General features: G+C 46.3%; 1 protein-coding gene across 1 annotated transcript in view; it reads right to left on the bottom strand.

Annotated features, from left to right (window-relative positions):
• Window positions 1-7,664: 7,664 nt before the first annotated feature.
• The window catches only part of aacs (acetoacetyl-CoA synthetase), a 23,046-nt gene continuing 8,845 nt past the window's right edge, over window positions 7,665-21,865 (bottom strand). The window contains exons 10-18 of the mRNA XM_029163018.3: window positions 21,064-21,188; window positions 15,316-15,380; window positions 14,167-14,289; window positions 12,001-12,114; window positions 11,209-11,334; window positions 10,642-10,711; window positions 10,220-10,278; window positions 9,599-9,801; window positions 7,665-9,495 (exon numbers count right to left, since the gene is read on the bottom strand). Coding sequence (XP_029018851.1) covers window positions 9,358-9,495; window positions 9,599-9,801; window positions 10,220-10,278; window positions 10,642-10,711; window positions 11,209-11,334; window positions 12,001-12,114; window positions 14,167-14,289; window positions 15,316-15,380; window positions 21,064-21,188 — 1,023 coding nt within the window. The 3' untranslated portion in view covers window positions 7,665-9,357. The remainder of the gene's footprint in view (window positions 9,496-9,598; window positions 9,802-10,219; window positions 10,279-10,641; window positions 10,712-11,208; window positions 11,335-12,000; window positions 12,115-14,166; window positions 14,290-15,315; window positions 15,381-21,063; window positions 21,189-21,865) is intronic.

Here is a 21,865-nt window from a genome sequence, read left to right as displayed (position 1 = left end):
CACATGATTCATGGCACCAGAGGGTGTAGCGAGACGGACGGAGCCACTCTCTCCCTCAGGCGTGGAGACGCTGAGGTCTGGGAGGAGGAAGCCCTCCTACTCATTCACCGCATCTCCAGAGGCTCCCTGGACTCCCTGGGCTATTTCTGGGCCAATTAAGGCCGTTTCCCTCACCGTTTCTCAGATGGCCGAGCAGAGAGTGAATGGCCTTCAATATAATCCTGGTGAGGAGGGTGAGGAGGGTGAGGAGGGTGAGGGCGAAGTCAGCGGGACACGGTGGTGCTGGAATCACAGACACTGGGTTTCTGCCTGTCTGAATCATTTTCATTTCATGACGCCCTGCTCAGATTTGAGTACAATTAGTGAAAACGTTGGTTTCGGTGACTCACGCAGGACTCAGATCCAATGAAGGGGATGATAAAGTGATAGACGACCCAAAGAAAAACACTTAAGCGAGTTTCATACATTAAACAGCTCCGTCATAATTTGCAGCCTCGCGTGCGCTAGAGGCCGCTTCACGACCGTCGTCATCTTGAATAAACCACCAACGTGGAGAAAACACGCCGCGTCTGCACTCACCTGTCTGTCGTCTGGGCCGGACATCCTGCTGACGTCATCGTCACGTGCCTTTCTTTCTTTTCCACCGGGAGCCTGTTCAGCCTTTCTGAGGCGCCAGCGAAGCTCCGAAGGCGGCAAAGTTTCCCAAGTAAACGAGACATTAAAGCCGCGGGAGCCCCAGAGTCCCAGGATTTAGCCAGGCCCAGATTTAGGGCGAACGTCTGGGTTTGTTTGATTTGTATACCGTGGAGTAATCGCCGGGGGGGTGCACTCTTACGTCACCGCTTATACAGTAGAGACAACCTTTTTCACCTTTACTAAGAGAACGTTAGGACCAGTGGTGTTTTTTATTTGGGGGAGCATGCAAATAAATTACTAATAATATTTTCCCTCCATTCCTATAGTTCTCAATGCGTCAATTTTCTTGGACAGATTTATGTTTTCCTGCTGATTTCAGCCTGTGACTAATTCAGTAACGGCCCTTTACATTCACCAGGTTTCAGTCAGACCTGTCTTCAGGTTCGTCCTCGTCTGTGACGCTGGTTCACTGAACCGTTTTGCAGCAGAGCATCCAATTTAGCGACGACTGTGGAGCCGCCTAAAACCTGGTCCTGAATCAATACCAGAGGTGTCATTACTGGTGGCTGAGCCTCTAATAAGTTTCTGTTGCCAGTACATTTATTAGCATCAGCCCAAATATTAGCGGTCGAACGAAGGCGTCCATGTTGCTGCGAGGGAGCGATACGACAGGAAACGCACCCAGGTGAACGTTCCTCAGCGCTCGTTAATATCTTAGATGGAAGCAATCGATCCACGATCCCATCCAGGCTGCTGAGGTGAGGATCTTCCCACAGTGAATATAGACAACACATTATTATTGCTTCCATATTTAGACTTCCAATAATGAGTTATGGCTGTGTTTCCAGCCTCAGTGCTTCAGTAATGGGTCTGGTGGATGTCACACACATTCCAGCGTGACTGTCAGGGGCGTGGGTGTTTTTTCTGAAGGTAAAGGCATCTGCACATTTGAACGCCAAAGTGATGTAACGCTAACACGTTGTAATCGTTACGCAAAACAAGTCAAGTGATGCAGGAAAACCAGACCCCGGAGGGAAAACGCCGCCGCCGCATGGGCTGATTGGAGCACAAACAGCGTGTGAAGGCCGTTGGTTCAGTTCCCTTCGCTTCAATTTGCCAACATGCACGTGATGCTCAGCTGAAGCCGCCACTAAACGTGGAGTCAGAGATGTGAACCTGCTGTAAACGACCTCACGGGTGCTGTTAAGTGCTGACTGCGCTCGTATCTGGTGAATCTGAAGCTTTTGTCACGGAGCAACGAAGCGCCAGAGCTTCAGCTTTAGTGGATGTAAATATTTGCCTGCTCGACATTTGTGCCTTTTATCCAGGAACATGTTCATTCTCTAATCTTATCAACCGGGAAGCTTCTCTTTGTCCTGCGTAACGTTTGATGATTGGAAAACATTTCTATTTGTTCTACCAGGCACTGACTAATGACACATTACTTCTCTTTCATTAGAATCGAAGGAAATTATGTGGCAACATGTTAATTAGGCAGCTTCAGAGCTTTTGTTGGTGAGTTTTATTACCTTCAGAAGCAGCCCATTAGCAGCTTTGCTAATGAGCTGATGGTTATGGCTGCACACTATGTTGTGCATTCAATCTAGCTTAATTGATCGTGTTGTACGTTTGGACGCTCTTTGTTGTTCCCTGGATTTATGATTGGCGGGTGAAGCCCAACGTGACGCTTGGCGGAGGAGGTGAGACGAGAGTTGAACGAGGCCAAGAGCTGCAGATGTGCTGATGCTGAATCGGCCACGCTCCCAGATGTGGGTTTGTTTAGTCAGTGGGTCAATAACAAGAGACAAACCTGATCCCTGTGTAATCCAGCTACACTGATACCTGTGCATGAGCTGAGGTGTGTGCAGCGACGCACACACACACACACACACACACACACACACACACACACACACACACACACACACACACACACACACACTTCATCCCCGCATAATCCACTGATAAACACAATGCAGAGTAAGACCTCGGATCGGTTTGTGTTTCACCGCCTGCGTCTTCTGGTGAATGTGAACACGCAGCCAAGGACGCGGATCGATGCAGATGAGGGCCCACGGATGAAACCGTGGGAAAAATCCACACGATCCTCCGCATCGCTCACGGCACTTACCACGGTAGCGTTAAGCACCGAAGGCCATCTGCTTCAGCGAGTCAGGGCCATTAGAGATGAGTCAGTGTTTTCTGCAGCATTTATGGTTGAGGATGTTCTTCCTTTTGCGTCTACGCAGCATTAACGACGGTCAATTGTAATTGTAGGATTGCACGAGTGTTAGACTCTTAAGAAAGTTGGGTTTTATATAACAATACATTTCACTGATTATTCTTTAAAAAGGGCCATGAACTACTTCTCCTGCATAACTTTTGCTAACAAAACTATATTTCTCCAAAGGGACGTGGAGCTGCGCTCGTTGAACTTCGGCTGTGAAGCCGGTGGCAGCTTAGAACGCGGTTCCTTCAAAGAGGCTCCGTCTCGCGCTCCTTACCTGGTGTTTGTCTTCTCCCATGCTGCTCATTCATCCACCCATCCATCCATCTGTGCGCCTGGTTCCGTTTGCCTCCCTTGGATGGATCCAGCTGTATCTGCCTGTCAATCAGGTGGGAACCCTCAAAAGCCACTGATCCGGTTTCTGACGAAACTCGCAGGGCACCGAGCTCCTGTGCAGAAACTCTGGGTTTAAAACGCTCCGAGAACAGCTGTTGAGGCGGAATCTGACGCAGTCGACCACACCAACATTAAGTGCTATACGTTGATTCAGCTGCAGTCTAAACGCAGCAGCTGTGTCAAATTAGCCTTCGTTCCTGGATCAGTGGCAGGAACTTCTAACCAGACTAGTGAAAGACGCCTCAGAATAAACCCTCCTTCATCAATTTCAACATTTAAACAGCGAAAAGACGGCTTCTACCCGATAACTATGTCTCACAGTGGCGAGAAGCAGCACATAAAACCCTCTCTGACACATTTGAACCGATCGCTTTGTCACTCAGCCTCAGATCCACCGTCGCTTAGGAGCGCCAGGATTTTTCAAGGAGTCCCACATAAAGTGACGCACGCAGAAAGTTAATGATGTCTTCAAACGTCTGGAGCGACGACTCTCCACAAACACGCACGCGCCGCACGCGGGGAACGCAAACCAGGCCGCGACAGCGGGAGAGTGAGCGCCAGTCGTCTCAACAAAGCAGGGAGCCACCTACAGCTAAACAAGCCCTCAAAAAGACGCCAGATTGACGGGTGGAATTGGAGAAAAACCCGGATGTTGGTGGCGTTCAGCCCGTCTGGCTGATATTTGGGTTTTCAGTCCGATTCATCTCCTTTGCTTGTTCTTCACCCTCTTGCTCCACGTGTCTCCATCTGATTATTAGACTCGCTGCCTGTCATCCTTCTCCGCTGCAGTTTGATGGAGGGAGCTGAAGATACAGAGGAGGAGAATTTAGGCACATGAGGCGGCGGCGTCCTCGGGTTCTCTGTAGTTTCTGGTGGCAGAGGGTGCACCTTCTTCCGTCTAAAAGTTCAGAATTGGGGAAAATGAAGCCGTTCTGTGTAAATGTCTGGGACATTATTTCCACAAATGACTGTTGTTTCAGGTGGGAAGTAGGTCAGAGCGACTTGTGTCTCTCAGTTCTGACAGGTTACAAACAGAAATGTGACTCACTTTGAGTCGGAGCATCATGTGTTGGTAATTTGAGGATGTGGGTGGCGCTAAAAGTGTCAGAGGACAAATACAAAGAGCCACGTGTGACTTAAAATAAGTCAAAGTGAGGCGGTGCCTCCACTCAACGCGACTCTGGGGAACCGAACAGAACGTTGCGTGGAACATCAGTGGGTCGGAGTCCTGATGGGGAAGCTGTGATGTTCTGTACGCCAATCAAACACTGTCACTCGTCAGGCTACAGTCACGAGAAGTTCCCTGACGACTCCTGCAGAATTACTACGTCTGAGACGAACACGCTGTGAGGCGTGAACTCTGTGAATGAGTGCAACGAGCGGGACGTGAGGCGGACGCACGCGCAGCCTCCCGGCCGCTCGCGCTCGCGTTCTGCGCCTGCTCGTTGACCTGCAGCCAGACGTCACGGACGCATCGGTTCCCCCTGAGGTCATCGGCTCGGAGGAAACCAGCTTCAGGCTTTAGTCTGGGACGCGTCTCTGCGCGTGATGTGCGGCAGATTAAACACAAAGCAAACTCGTGCTGTGCTTCTCATCTGATCTGGGATCTTAATTTAGAAACAAGGAGGAAACCTTCGCGCCAACTTAAAACCAATCTGTTTTCTGCCGACTTCATTGCAAGAAAGAAGTTATAATCCTTGTAATTCTATCAGAATCGCAGAGACATGAAAATGAAAGTCTGTGTGCGACAGGCAGCCGCATGCACGCACGCACACGCGCCCCCCATCCCCCGTGTACCCGAGCCACGATTCGCTGCGTGGTTCTGAAACGCCGGTCCGTCACGGGGACCAGACGCAGCAGGTATCACTCCATCGGTACGCGGTATTTTCTGCCTGCTGCGCTTTTCATCTGCATCCTCCCTCCCTCGCCCTCGTCTCCCTAATCCCTTTCTGAGCTCTTCAAATTTGCACAGTGACATTCAGAAGCAGCGGATGAGGCGGTGACAGGCGGACACGTGAAGAGGGTTAAACCGCACTCAAACGGGCGTGAGACACTTCATGGCAGCATTCAGACCAAGCGCAGCCTGTTATTGGACCTGTGAATCGATCAATCAAGCAGAAGCAGATTACTTTAATGACACACGTATTATATGCGACAGTCACACGTACGTAGAGACAGAGCACATAAACATCCTGATCCAGCTCACTTTCCCAGTGCAGTGCAATCGGCGAACAAATAACGTGTGTCAGAGCTGCATTTGCATCCTATTACAACACGGCTTTAATGTTTTATGAAGTCACGATTGCCTTGTCAGAGGACACAGAAACATTGTTTCCCTCTGTGGCAGCGGCGCATCTCAAAATGGATGGGCTTCATTTGCACATCTGCTCAACTCAATTTGGGCCCTTTTACAAAGGCAGGAGACATTTCTCTCCATTTAGCCGGTTCTTGTGTCGGACCCGACCGAATGGCCGCATAAAACCAAATGAAATCCATTTGGCTGAGGGGGATGCGCGAGAATTAGTGGAGCTGCAGGAGCAGAGGAATGAGGGCGTCATCGCAGGCAAGTTGTTGATGGTGAATGTGAAACACAGCCAACGCACATGGAAACACAAAGATTAGGGCCACTTCATAGGATCACTGGATATTTTAATATCTCGCTCTATGGGCATATGCTCCTTAATAGATCTAGAAGCTTCTCTCCCCGTCTTTCACGTCCGTGACGCATGCAGAATAAATACAACTCTCCTGGTCTGGTCCTGCTTAAAGGAACCAGGAAGAGGCCTCGCTCCATTCCTTAAAATCAAATACGAGACTTCACTGCGAGAACAAACGCGTCTGTGCTGCGTTCCTGTCAGCAAGATGTCGGCACAGGAGTGAAGAATGTGGAAGCTCCTTATTGATGTGATCAGCGTGTCAGGAGAACGTCTCTTTGGGAACCAATTTAGATTTAACAAGTCTCCTATGGGTGAGAGGGAGGGGGTGGGCTTCACTGAAGACATTGTTACCTCGGGATAATTGGGGACATGGAGGATGGGACACAGTGGAGCACAGAGCACATGTGGGAAGTGGAAGGTTTCCAACTTCTAACATGAGATGATAAATGAGGAGTGAATTCATCAGAGCTCCGCTGTGTGTGTGTGTGTGTGTGTGTGTGTGTGTGTGTGTGTGTGTGTGTGTGTGTGTGTGTAGCAGAACAAGCGCTCCACTGGCAGAGTTCAGAACTACATTCAAGCACCACGACCCCAACGTATAACAGAAGGTCCAGATGTCTGTCGGCTTTAATCACAGTAAAACCTCCACAGTAGTTTTTGTAGCAACATCAGATTTAACAGCGGAGTCGGCGTCACGACGGGCGTCCATCTGCAACTGAGGAAGTAAAGAAGAAGACGCAAACGCGAGGCCGACGATACCTGCAGAAAGTTACAGAGATGGAGACGAGCAGCAGGAGGAAGAAGGCGGCAAACACAACGCTGACATTTATGTGGAACGAGAGAAGGACGTCCAGGGGAGTTCTAGCTTGTGTTGTTCTATCTATTGAAATGTGTTTGGCATTTGTTTTTTTAATTAAATATCAAAATAGTTTAATTGATAATATCTGTCCTACGAGACAAAGTCTGTGCTTCGTGTCCCCAGAATGAAAGAAGTAACTCTGACAGTCAGTCCACTATTAGTCAGTGCACTTTTGATTTAAATCTCAAATTGACTGCACCCAGAGTAAATGAATGAAACCCCTGGAAGTACAGAGCGTCCATTCAAGCCGTTAGCAAAGTCCTCGTCCCGTTTGTCACGACTGCAGGGACGAACTACACAACGACAGACGGCCAGTGGCGCCTGCAGAGGCGCTCGTTACGAAGGTAGTGAAGACTTCAGCTGTTCATTTGGAAGCGTTTCTGCGTTTATGGTGGTCGTCCTCCCGGGGGGGGGGGGGGGGCTTCCACTAACTGGAAAACCCTGAGGTCTGAGGTCTCTGTTCAGTAACGTTTTTCTGTGTGTTCTGTTCTGAAGTACAGCTGATTGACGGGTCAAAGTTCCAGGTTTCTATTTGAAGTAATCTGTTTGTCAGATCAACAAGCCCCAATTTATGTCAAAAACATTATTTTTGGCTGGATTTGCTCACAGACTAGTTTCTTATTATTCGGCAGATGACAGGTATCAACAAGGAAATGCACCTGTGCTTGAAACTAAATTTCCCCAGACAAAACTCTTCTTCAACGCTAATCTTCCCCTGCAAACCTCTGACTCTTCAAATGAGCAAACAACGTCACACGCGTTCACAGCCCATCAGGATACTGTAATAAACGTGACCATCGCCACTGCTGCTGTGAAGAAAAAGCCTCCTGATTCGTTATTAAAAGTGACAGCGCAGAACCACGAGAGGCAGAAAGAACCAAATACAAGCAAGTTAATATTTAAATATGATCCACACAAAACTGCAGGTTTAATACCAGAAACATCTGCACACAAGCAAAGACTAAACCATCTACATGCATTTATCAACATGGAACAGCAGAACTCGCCAGACTTCACTACAACAATGTCACACATCCATGTACAGTACTAAAGTGCATAGTGCACAGCAATGTAGGATTTCTGCCACCGTAAGAGAACATCTTGGAACTTTAAGGAGAACCTGTGGAGTCCTGTTGGTTCCGCTCCACAGAAGCAGAGTGAGTGTGGTTTGCACTCTTGCTTTGCTACAGTACTTTGCACAGCGCTGCCACCTGTCAATCACTTCCACCTGCAGGCGTCGGTGTCCCATCACATGACGATACTGGAAACACAGCAGCTCTACTACATGAAACACTCCATGGGCGACCTTGAAGGGGACAATTGTTCAATCGAAGCAGCAACTCCCACATTAACGAGGAGAGTTTTCCAATTATTATTTCGTTTACATTCACATTTCAAACATGTTTAAAATAGGAAGCCATGAATCAAAAGTCAAAAAAGAAAAACGCTTAAAAATGACTAAATGTCCAGGAAGTAAAATGCAGCCTTGGAACGAAACACTTCCCTCGGCCTCAGACTTTTTACTGTGACTCCTTTGTGTGGGACTCACATTCTGAAATGAAGCCCGCAGTAACTGAACCCACGTGATCAGTGGATTGTTTTGTTTGTACCCATGTTGCTCAGCACGGCTACTAGTGACCACAACCCCCGCCCTCCATCTGTAATAACGTTAATTAACCCTCTGGCTTTGTCACACGGCTCAAGGAAATGATGTTCTGTAGAAAAGAGGTGACGTGAAAAGAACCCATTTTACTAGTGTTATGAAAACATTCACATGGAACTAATAAATCCAGGCATTTTGAAATGAACATTTGCTCACTTGGCTGACTTCTTCATAAAATGGGCCAATGTGACAAAACCATGTAGGAGAGCATTAATATCTGGACTGAGAGAATGCAATAAAGTCAAATGAGTTAAAAAACATTGTTAAGGTTGAGGCTAATGTTGGAATCTCTATTTCTTCTCCTGACTGGTTAAGATGCACTGAAAGGTGTGAATCACTGTATTTACCAGGATCAGGCCAACGTCTTTACCAGCATTATGAGAATAGTAATACGATTTCACAGTCCCAAAAATATTTATATATTCATTAATATGTACAACTAATAAAGCAACACACACCATCTTACTATGACACGTGTCCCAGCTTGGGCTGATGTTGGCTGATGTTTTATCCCATGGGATCCTCTCAGAACCAACGCCGGGTTACAGCAGGTGACACAGACAGATACGCGTCTTTACTGAGCTGATATCAATCAGACTGAAGCGAAAGCGAAGCGCTGAATGCTCAATTCCCCGTTCCTTGTCAGCATGAGGTGCAGTGAGCATCATATGTCGCCCAAAGCTGAGTCCTCTTCCACATTCAACATTCGCAAATAGCCTGAACATCAAAACGCACGCTGGCCTTCGGAGCAGTACAGAAAGTCTCTCACCTGCCACACGTCACCCAGTTATTAGATACCGTATATACAATTATTATCTTACTAGTATATATTATTTATATTATTTGTTGAACAACTAAGCAGAATTCTTGTCACATGGTTCATGCTCGCAGGGCCTCGCTTGGGCTCCACGAGGCCTCGTGTCTAAAAGTTCTGCAGTTCAGGAATGTTCTTGTAGAGGTCCAGTGAGTCGGGGTTGGAGAAGGCTCCTCGTTGCGCCACCTCCCGACCAGCAACCACCTGTTTGACCGCCACCTCCACCTTCTTACCGCTGATGGTGTACTGCAGAGGGAGGAACAAAAGGCCTGTCATCCAAACGGCACGAAACCCGACACACGTTTGACCATCATCATCATCATCATGTAACTGACGAAGCTTCGCTTACGGGAATGTCTTTGGTCTCCAGTATCAGAGCGGGGACATGTCGAGCAGACAGAGCTTTCCTAATGGCTCCTTTAATCCTCGCCACCAAGTCTGGAGTGAAGGGCCTGCCCGGTGCCATCTTCAGGAACAAAATAACTCGCTCTTCACCGTCAGCGTTGTACTGAGGAACGCAGAGACTGTCTGTCACTTCCTCAAAGGCCTCCACTGCAGAGGACAAGAGGTGAAGAGTGAGGAAGCAAAGATTGGAAAGAGCAGTAAAAGGTTTCAAGGCCAAGAACTTGAAAACTAACATATAAGTAGGAGAGTTTCATAAAAAATGATTTAAAAACCTTTATTTTATCACACACACGCGCACACGCACGCGCACGCGCACACGCACACGCACACGCACACGCACACGCACACGCACACGCACACGCACACGCACACGCACACGCACACGCACACGCACACGCACACGCACACACACACACACACACACGCACACGCACACGCACACGCACACACACACACACACACACACACACACACACACACACACACACACACACACACACACACACACACACACACACACACACACACACACACACACTTGCACCCTCTAATGTTTAATGCTCACCAATGTTGTAGATCTCGGAGCTGCCAAATCGGACCCCGTTGGGGTTCAGTGTGCCGTCACTGCAAAACAAAAAAAGCCTTCAACACTCGCATCATTCATCACAATGGACAGAAACAATCTAGTCGCAGGAAGGCGGTGACTCTGTCTGCTGTTTGTACACAATATAGAAACTAGGCTTACAGTAGGGTTACGTGTGCATTCCTGTACTTCTGTCTATACACACAATGAAACAATACTGAATATAATGGAGCAGTTGAGTGCTGTATCAAATCCCAGGCAAAAAGACTTTTACTGTCAAACAGGATTAGGATCTCCTGCTTAATATCTGCAGTCTTACAAAAATGTGTTCATTATACAAAGATCAGTAGTGATTTGCACCATTTTATCTGCTCTCTCCTGAGTAAATTAAGTTCATGTCTGACCTTCTGCCCAACATGATGATGCCTCCTGTCTTTGGGCTAATTTTACAGTAGTCTCCATGGGCCCATACACCTACAACAAAAGAATGAGCTGAATACAAACATCTGATGCAGGCCTTTCAATGGTTTAAATGTGTTGCAGTTTGTTTGCGATGATCAAATACGGTTTCCTTTTTTTTTTTTTTTTACATGCAGAAGCCTGAACAGAAGACAATTTCCCATGAGCATAGGTGCGAGGTGAATATCACAGCTCAGACATGTTTGCAGCAGCAGGACAGAGAGGACTGAACAGAGATGATCTTAGATGGCACAGATTACTGCCAAAACACTGAGAACATGACTTTACACGAGAGCATCGGAAGGTTTGATGGATTTGTAGGATTTTTAATTGAGCTCTCGTTTTTAAGATGATCCCGATTCATTTCCTCAAATCATGAAAACCTGAACTTCTAACAGCTTTAGGTTGTGTAGGAGAATGAAGTCTAGGCTGAATCTGAGGTGCGCTCCTCTCGCTCTCTCTTTGTGAATGTCTACTTCACATTTGTACTTGTGTGTTGTTTGCCTCTTTACCAGGATATGTAGAAAAGTATGCTTTGTGGTATTTGCTCCCGTTCTCGTCATTCCAGAAGTGCGTTGGTTGACAGGGAATTGGCTTCAGGCAGACGAGCTCCCCACTCTCTCCCCATACGGGCTTACCTGCTCACACACACAGGGACAAAAAACAGGTTTAGATGCTTGGGATCTACCCCGACGCACACGGACGTGGTATAAAGCCAATAAGACAAACACACACCTGCACAGATAAAACATGAACTATTTCCAGAGGAAAACAAAAAAAGGTCTGGTAACGTGTCTCACACTCTGAGGTAGATGTTCAGCCCTCACCTCCTCCCTCGGGACAGTGCTATAGGCTTAGAGACAGACTAAAATAATCCCAGACTCTTCCTACAAAACTGCCTTTAAATTATCCCTCAATCCACTCTGCTTTGAGGTGGTTACAGCCTGCAGCAGGGATCGGGAGCTGGGGACTGAGGGACTAGAATCAATGGCAAATCATAGTTGGCTTTGAAGTCTCAGAGATAGAAATCACTTTTTTTTTTTTTTATTTAGACCCAGGAAAAAGTGTTTCCTTTAAGCTCTTCGCTGTATTCATCCAGGTAACAGCCGATAAATAAATATTTTTGCATGGCTACTTTCAATCCAAGCCAACACATAGAGGGACGTCCACACATGGGAGCAGCGCGTATGAACAGAACAGCCCTGGCCCTGTTCTGTTCCCAGAAGCAGATGGGACGTCCGCCCAGTGCGGCGTCGCAGCGGAGGACAGGGCGGCGCAGCGGCCTCCCACCAAGCGCCTCTTACCGTCCAGGCCCCAGGCCTCCACGGCCATTCCCAGGTTTCTCGTCTGGATCTCGCCGCGATGCACTGGAACCATTGGGTTCTGACCCATGAAACACGACACTATGTCGGTGCCGCCTGGAAAAACAGAGACGGGAAAAACATTGAGATGGTTCACGGGAACCCAACACCCTATGAATAGTAACTGTCTGTCTGTCTCCTGGAGGCTTTATAATTAATAAATTAGGTTCCTTGAGGAAACATGTATTCTAGTTTAACAGCAGAGTCCTAGAGATATCAACATAAAGGGAAAGTATGCATTTCCCACTTAGTTATTACATGAAATCTATTGTGAGACATCACTGATCTGAAATTACCGTTCTTGGTGCCCTGCTCTTCCTCTATTGACCTATATACACACACACTCATCCTCTGTGGCAGCATCAATTTGTCTCTTTCTACCTTCCAATCATTTACTATTTCTGACATCTTCTATTCATCTCCCTTTCCATTGTTCCACTTCTACCTCCCCGTATCAGACACTCTATCCATCCATCTTGTTCGCTTTCCCTTCCGCTGCTCCTTCTCCCTCTCTCTCTCTCTCTTTTATTTCTCTAACACTCACTCTCTCTCTTTCCGCCAGGTTCTTTATTGAGCTTTAATTGGCTCCCAAGAGGAAGTGGAAAGTTTGTCTTCTGATTAAACACACACTTATAGAGGGAAGACATGCAATTATTTTATTAGCACACTCACTTTATTGGAGAAGGTAGAGACATTTAAAGCACACATACTTTAACCACCGTTGCTTTGTTGGGTTGTTTTTCCATCACCAGCCATTTAGATTATTTACCATGTTTACGTATACACAAAAAGGTAACTTCACACCGGTCTGATATTTTTAGATGCTCTGTCTATTTTCAACAGGAGGGTAAAAGATTTTTTTAACACTCCAGTTTGTAATGTATTTATTTGCATGCATGTGGACAACGTCACTGGTATCTGTGTAGCTACTCAAACAGGCCCACAGACAGGAACAAACAGGCAAGCTGTTTAACAAACAGTATTTAAATATGAATTATAAAAACAAGGATGAAGAAATCACAGACATCAAAGCTCATGATTTAACCAAACAAATGGAAAAAAAGAAAGAGGAGGAGAAATGAGAAAATGAAGCTAAAAGGGGGGGCAGGCGTAACATATGGACAGTCAGACGGAGGCATATTAGGATGGAGGGGATCCAGCAGTGCAAGTGTTAAAACCTCCCAATGAGGAGCGATGGGGGGCTGATATCCCTGCTGACAGGACAACACACACAGCAAACCAAAGACACACATCCATGTTAACTCGAGCACGAGTTAGAAAACACATTCACTCAAAGACACACAGGGTGAAACTGGAAAAGGGGCCCACAACATATGTCACTGTGACCACCGGTCCGTCACATATGCTGCAGTAAATCCAGGGAACACGCACACACACACGGACAGAGCGCTGACCTTGGGGGTCAAGGTTAGGTCGGTTGGCAGCCAACAGAGCTGCAGCCTGCTGTTGCCACTGGCAACGCGGAGGAAACTGACTAGGGCAGGACCTTCTGTCCTCAAGAGCACACACATGCATGGCTTTGGTCCGCTCAGTGTTACTGTAGCAAGAATTAAAACCAGTATTTCAACCAGTCAAGTCACAGTTTACTGTGCATGCATTTTTATTGTTTGGGAAAATGACCCATCATGCAGCATTCCTGAGATTCATGCGTCAACAGGGAGAGACTTTAGACTTTGTTGGCTCGTCTGATGTCTACTGGTTAACTGCTTCCATAAAGACTGTGCAGAGGCGGGTGGACACGAGCAGCCACCAGACTGTGCATCTATCCTGTCCCTTTCTCAACACATAATGGCTTTGCAGTTGCCATATAACTCAAGGCAGGAGTCTGATCTGTCCTGACATGAGCTCCCATATACTGTATGTGTGCACTCAAGGAGGTGACGTTTTGCCTCTGACAGTGTGTGTAAGGGTGACGCTCCAACATGTTCAATGTGTCGCATTTACTTGTTTGTGGGTGGTAAAGAAAATGTAAAGTTCTTTACAACCTCTTTTCTGAAATCTCAATGCTTTGTTGCTTTATTTTTTGGATACAGTTGCCAAACAGAGGGATGAGAGAAACGCCCCGCATGGCCTGTGTCATTCACTTACCTGAGATGGAGCCTAGAAGCACGTTGTTCTTGATACAGCGATAGACGTAGTCGTAGCTCTGAGGTTTGAGGGGAGACCCCGTGGACAGGATGGTGTGGAGAGACTGGAGGTTGTGTGTTTCAGCTGAGAGGAAGAAAACAGAAAATGTTACTATGGGAAAAAATGCAGTTTTGCTCTAAATTATGTTCTGTGTCAGTACAAAGATAAATAGTTTAAGATCATCCTTTGGCCTGATGATGCACAGGAGCTCTGAACGCACGCACGCACATGCACACGCACGCACGCGCATGCGCACGCACACGCACGCAGAGGGAACTCCAAACCACGCCTCCAGGTGTTTGGTCCAAATGTCAGCTCAGGGAGAAGGGCTTCTCCACTGAGGAGACCAATAACTCTCCTCTGCCCTCCACTGGATGCATGTTACACACATGCACACACGCACGTCTCGCATTTTGTGTTTGGCGGTTGAAGTTGTGGACAGGCAGATACACTCACAAGCGTGAGGCGCGAATAAAGACTTGTGGTGATAGTTTGACGCTGGGAACCGGGACACACAGCAGCTGTTTATGAAATGAGCATCAGTTATAGGTGATAATTTACCATTAGATGAGAAAGAACAGAGAGAAAACCTGAAGTTCCCTGAAAACAAACACTGTCTGACGGACAGACGTTACAGTGATGACTGAATAGAATAACAATGTGTGCTCTGGGGACCGTTCTCTTATCGTGCACTAAGTACCTTCACAAAACACACATGCATTTCCAAACAGCGTGTACAAAGGTTAGCGGAAAAGCTAATAAGCAGTGGCACAACTCTGATTATGTGCAGAGACCTGGCAGCCTGTCTCTAAAGAGCGCTGACACTAAAAGCAATTAGTCGGACCTATCCATGCCTCATATGAATTATCATAATAGCACATTTATCCATTTGATTCAGTGTCAAAACCCAGAACACAGAGCAAACTGTTGATTCGCACATTAAATGGCTTAAAGGACATTTAAAGTCAAACAGCATCACCATTATAACGATTATGGGGTCCATCTGCTCTTTTTGTTCCGCTTTCCATTCTCAAAGAGTATGTGTGTGGGTGCGTGTGTGCGCGTCCATGCGACCATGTGCATGTAGGTGCGTCTGTGGCCACAACTCACCGGGCTTCAGGTTTCTCTCCTGCAGCACCGACAGCCACTTGGCCCCGGTACCAAAGATGGTGATGCTGAAGAAGACAAAAGAGAGGAAGAAAGTAAGAGAAGGCAGTTTTGATACGATAGAGAAATATATAGAAACAGAAAAGAGGAGCAGAACTTTCTTGTGACAGCCTGACTGTGTCTTTGATTGACTGCATCTGCAAACTTGATAACTGTTCCATTTTCCATACTGCAAAGATGCCCATTATTCTGAGAGAAACACAATCTGCGTCGGTGACAGCCAATGCAAAAGTCCTCCTACCTACATGTATTTACATTCTGACAGCAGAAACCCTCAAACATCCCGACCAAATAAGAAAAGGAGCTATGAATCATCCGCTGGTATTATTGCCGAATTCAGGGCCAATCTGGCCTGTCTCTTGGAGATATCTTGCTCAAGACCAAAGAACAGATGGAGCGACAGGGAGACAGGCTGACATCCTGATCCTTTACCATTGTCTGTGCTGGGGATTCTAGGTTGTGCTCGTATAAAAACAAGTTCGGCCAGGTCTTTGCAACTATCCTGTCTGTGTGAGGACGGTGATGAATATTCTAAATGCTGGATTTATTTGTTGCCTCCTGCGGTGCCGTATAATGTCACCACAGGTATCCAGCGTACAGTACACACCGCTCTGCACGAGGCTGCAATCAGCGCGCGTCAAGAAAGACAGCCCACGTTATCAGTTGGGTGATTCTGGCCTGGACCGGCACCGCTACACCCAGTCCTCCCTTTGTGGACCTGAGCCTATGCACGTCCACGCGTGAGCCCAGCGTGTCTGCGCTCGATGCAAGAATATGAAAAAAGGCCAACTGTTGCTGAGCAGCCTCTGCCCTTAATCCCATCTGCTCCAGTGGAGCCGCTCTGTATCCTGCACCAGTCGCCTCCCGCGAGACCAGAGCGTGTCACTGTGCAAATGTAAAGCAAGGTGAGGCAGAAACACAGCCCGTGTGCTCAGTCAGGCCTTTACAGTAAGAGCATGAGCGGATTGGATGAAAACTGAACAAACAAATAAAAAGTCAAACAGTCTAATGGTCGATAAAACTTCCCCTTCTACGTGTACTTCAGAGAAATGCTGCAACCGGCGATGCATTGACAAGATATTTACACAATAACCCTGACATCAAATGATTTGAAAGGAGCTTTCTTATGTTTGAATGGAAGTCACCCTGACAGCTGACAACAGTTGGACAACATGTGGAAGACAAGAAGTGACAAACCGTCACTTCTGTGTTCCCCTGCAGTTTTAATTTTAAAACAAAGGGCCTTTTAAAGTCTGCCTCTGTGAATGGCTGTGTTCGTGTCTCAGTCTGTGTTTTCCCAGCCTTTCAAGTTATTTCTGGCAACTTCAAATCAATCAAGTCGACTCCTACCAAAGCTGGGGCCATGGCCGCCAATCAAAAATAAATACCGACAATAAGAACGACTCGCACATGGATACGCTCGTGTCCAACCACTGATTAATAACCAGGAATTATCTGATAGTTTCAAACAGTGGTTGATGATGAGGTGAGGGAACGGCGTGAGGTTACACGAGGGCAAAGGAAACGAAATCAGTGTTAATAAAATAAAAAACATAACATTTTAAAACTAATTAATACTTCATGTAAAATTATTATTTAATTCCTACTGCCAATCCATATTTCTTACCTGCTAATTTGAACTGGTTTCATTTCCACAAACATTATAAAAGCCATTAAAGATTACAATTAACACCAGTATTATCAAAAAGAATAAACTGTCTGCGTGGCACAAAGGGGCCATTTTCCGTGTGCAGACGCTCAGTCGCGGGCTTTTATTACTGTCCATCATCGCTGACCCCCCATTTGCATCTGGATTGTTCTTCGCTGGCTGCCGTGGAAACCACCACTCAGTCCCGATTGGACGCAGGTGGCCAGGTGTGGCTTCTAATTGGCTGTTTAGGATGGAGGGCGGAGGAGCGGCTGCTTTGAGACGCTGTGTGTCTGACGTGCGACTCAGCGACTCAGTCAATAAGACGCGCTCTGAGCCAATCAGACGCCAGAGCGGCTCCGCGCGGTCGTCGCGTTAATGTGTCTCTCTGCGTCGTGATGTGACAGTTGAAAATCCCACTTGTCACGACATGTTTTCTAGACTAATCTCACGCCCATCCTTCACCCCGGAAAGATTAATCTAGAAATGCCGCTCTTTGCTCGTGTGTCCGACGCTACAAGGAAACATCTGAACCGGTTTATAGACTTGATATTTGCTGCAAAAACGATTGACAGATTTGCAAATAAGTGTTTTAACAGCCACTCTCCTCCTACAGTCTGCTGCCGTAGTGTTCCCAGTCTCATGGCTTCCCTTTGTGACACCTAATTGGATGAGGCTGCTTTGCTTGCCAGTAATTGGTGGTAATGCTTTCAGTAGTCAGTAACTAGGCTGCATTAACTCTTTATATTTTTGTTACAAAGTATTTGATAAAATGCATCAACATTTCAACGCAGTGCGAAGATGAGGATATTTTTACTTCTTGCCTGAATGTCTAAAAGTGTAACTGAGCTGGCGAGAGGCAGTTCTCCTCCAAAGAAAATGACCGAGGAAGTGACATGATTTTCACACAACAGCTGCTCAGACGGAAGAGAAGAACGTTTCCTGACATATCAGCTCAGACATAATGGACAGAAGACCCTCCGAGAGAAGGCAGAACTCTCCAAAGTCCTCCACGCACATGGAACCTATCACCAGTGAGAATGTGGGTTTTGCTTCCTTCAGGAACAGAAAGGCTTTGGATTCAGCTACAGCGATGGTGATGAGCTTCAGTGAAGCTTCTTTTGGCTGGAAATCCATGTTAAAACCCGTGAGTCATTTTATTAAATCAAAGGGGAAGCACTTTTATCATCATCTAAGGATTCTTGTTTGCAGAAACAAAACTGAATCATAAATCTGTGTAACTGTTTCATAACTGTACCTAATAAACCACAGAGCGCACATATTAAATGCATTTTAAACTTAATGTGCATATAAACCACAATCGAACAATTTGCTATTGCCAGATTCCATAAATCAGCAACAAAGTTACCATAAAAGTCCCACAACAGAATTCCCAACAACGCACTGGTGCAGTTTTACCTCTATCCAAGACTTTGACAGATTTAGCCTAATTTAAAATGTTGAACCTCCATTTAGAAGGTGAAGATGTGAACATTTTTTGTCAGCGTCTCCCAGCGGGCTTTTTCCACGTAGCACTGGGCTCTGGAAAAAGTACCCCAGTTGGCAACATCAGCACTTAATTGGTTCAAAAATCTCCCAGTTTCAAATGTTCTTCCGCTCGTCCCGGCAAAGCGCCAGCGAGACACAGAACTCCTCCATGTGGGTAATTATGCTCACGGGTCCAACCTGCTTCGCTCATCCCTGCTTTAAACTGTGTTGGCAAACAGCGACAAACCAAATACCAGTTTGTATTAGCCGGTACCGTCCCTAACGCTACGGGTCCGTTTGCCAAGGAAGCAATCCCCATTTGTAGATAACTCAGCTGTCTGGTGAAATTGTGAAAGGAGCTCATTAGCTTTGGGATCCTTGGGTTTCTGCAGTAGAAGTACTTTTACTTGGCACTTCCAGTGTAGAGTTTCCACTACTCCCCATCTGTGTCAATTTTTCTCTCTATTACTCCCTTCTTTGCTGAAGGCAATATCCCATCTCTGCTGAACTGAAGACGCGTCTGTGGTAACACTGACTTAAATGCTTCTGCTTTTGCTGACCGCAGTAGATTTTTTTTCCCCAGCATTTCGCCACAGGTTGAGTGAACGGGCTCAGTAATGCTCACAGCCAGGAGCTGCACCATATGACAATCTTCAGCTGCTGAGGTAAGGAAGCAGACACCAGGTGCAGTTTTTAGTGGGGCTTCATGGACTGAGGCTGTACTTTCCTTTCATTCGAGGTTTTCATCATTTGTTACACTGTAAAGCCAATTATTAAATGTAAAGTACAAAACCCTGGTATATAAAGCGAAAAATCTGTTTTAAAGAGCTTCTCTTTTCTTGAATTCATTGTAAAGGCGTTGATTCAATATTGCTTTGTGTGAATGTTTCATATGAGCCTCAGATGAAACTAGGACATTAAATGGTGACCTGAAATAATGTGAGCCACATATGAGCATGTCGATATTGTATATCTTAATTTAAAACTGATGACGGAGGCTCACATCACACTGATACTCAAACTACTGCTCTCTCATTCTTTGAAGGCAATTACTGTATCTGCTGCGTTTTCCAGACTCAGCCTCGTGCCACGATCCCAAAACTGAAATTTTAATTGGAAACACTGGGAGTGCACTGGGGCAGCACACACACACAACTTACATACCCTTTGAGGAATCTGAACACTTGTACGCAATGAGAAAATAATGTGCTCACTATCTTTCCTATTAAATTTAAACCACTTAATTGCCTCCCTGCACACAAACACCCGCCCGCTTCTGCCCTTGACCGTCATTTGGGTTGCTGGCTCTTCGAAGCACAATAGAGGATCAATACTGGGCTTAACATCTGCAGTGTTTGGTGGTGGGAGCATGTATCAGGGCATTTACTGAGATAAAGGATGCGCTATAAATATCATCTGTGCACCTACAGTGTGTGAAAACATTTTTGAAGTATGAAAAGAACAAGGGTTACAGGGTCTCTACCGCGCTGCTGACGAATTCCAGAGGTTTTACAATTGTTTAATTTAAAAGGAGCCGCTGAGGGAAATGGTATTTTCTCTTTACAGATAAGATCACAGCCAGTGCAGCGTCTCACGGTTTCACTTCCCGGTGGAGATGGCAAACTTAGGTCTGCGGCCGCCCCGACCGTCCCTCCCTTTAATCTCAGTTCCCGAGGTTCGTCCAGATTTGCCATCATCCACGCCGCCATCTGTCTTGATAACAGGCCGACAGGATGTCTGACCCAGCCGCCTCACGGCAGCGCATTGGGCTGAGGAACGTGCGGCGCAGCGCGTAAACTGCACGCCAGCGTTAGTGGCAGCTCGTTTGTCGCAGCCAATCAGCAAATCTGCGATGTCGCCTGTACATCTGAACTTGGGTGCAGTTATTTTTGGTAAGTCTGCATAAAAAGCAATGTTATAAACCCTGAGTAAAGCAATATCTGCCTGTTCGATGTCTCTTTACTAACCCTTCCATCATTTCCTCTCATCCTCAGCTCTCCCCTTGTCTCTAAATGAGCTGTGATAGTGAGTTAGTAATAACAGCTCTGTTATCAGCCGTCCGTAGATATCTCCAATTTTAGTTTACCGTTTATTTTTGTATTGCTTCCATGTCTGCTTCTAAATCAGTGTATGAATTAAAAGGGTATTTCATTGTGAGTCATATTATGTGAGTGGCATCCTTGATTTAAACGTGTTTAAACCTGCATTCACTGCATCAATGCTACAAAAGTGATCAGTGAAATTTGTGCATCTGCAGCACTGATACAACACAGCTTTTCCTTGCAGAACAACAGACCCTGAACATGACTGCTGGAAATTTCCTGATGTGAAGTGTGATTTACAGCTGCTGAAATGAATATTGCCTAATTCATCCTGCAACCTTGTGAAGGTTCCTTATTGTAGTGGAAGCGATGCAGTTACACCGACATCGCTCCTACCTTCAGTTTGTGACTAAATACTGTATGAAAAGCAGAAATCTGGCCGACCAAGCTGCTTTCATTGTCACTCAGACTCTGCGGGTTGTGTGAGATTGAGCATGTGTGAGGCTAACTCACCCCAGCTGGTCTGCCAGGTCCCACAGTACGTTGGGCGTGGGCATTAGAGGTGAACCGTCATATAAAACCACCGAGGCTCCCACTGCCAGAGAGGACACCAGCCAGTTCCACATCATCCAGCCGGTCTGCAAACGCCACACACACTCGCACAGTCAGTTTATCTGGTACGAACACTTCTTTGTCATCAACATGGACAAATGGGTGGAAACTGCACAACTCCATCAGGCTGTAAATTATGTATCTGATTCGCATGATTGTGTTCACTCCCTGCTGAGCTACTGCTTTGGCTCCATCCCTCACATACACTAATAATGGCAATATTGGCTCCACTGCAGAGGGCTGTCTGCGGCGCTAACACATCACACATTGTTTGTAGGGGCACTTATACACAGCAACTAGTGGTGGAAGCGATTAAGTCACAGAAGATGATTCAACAAGTTTAATCAAATTCATTTATCACGCCAGACACAATCACTTTCTAAATCAGGGAGATGCGAGTCCATATTAGTTCTGACAGCAGCGTGTCTCACAAAACCAGACAAAGGAATTCATACAAATGTGCATTGATTATGTATAAACCCACAAATACACATCATATCAGACAAAACATGCAGCATTAATAAACTAAAATGTGTCTGAGTGTGAAGAATCAAAGGAGGGCACTGAAAACATGTAAATCACGCCGAGCTCTCACCTTTAGCACCACTGCTGCTCATTAGATCTACGATGTGAACACTGTATCCGTCTTTGTGACCAGGTTCAAGATTAAAAAAAAGCAATAAAAAAAAAATCCTGCAATAAT

This window comes from Betta splendens, chromosome 9, assembly GCF_900634795.4.
Source record: "Betta splendens chromosome 9, fBetSpl5.4, whole genome shotgun sequence".
NCBI classification, from domain to species: domain Eukaryota; kingdom Metazoa; phylum Chordata; class Actinopteri; order Anabantiformes; family Osphronemidae; genus Betta; species Betta splendens.
Note: the sequence above shows the minus strand (reverse complement) of the source record. Positions and strands in the feature narration are given on the sequence as shown.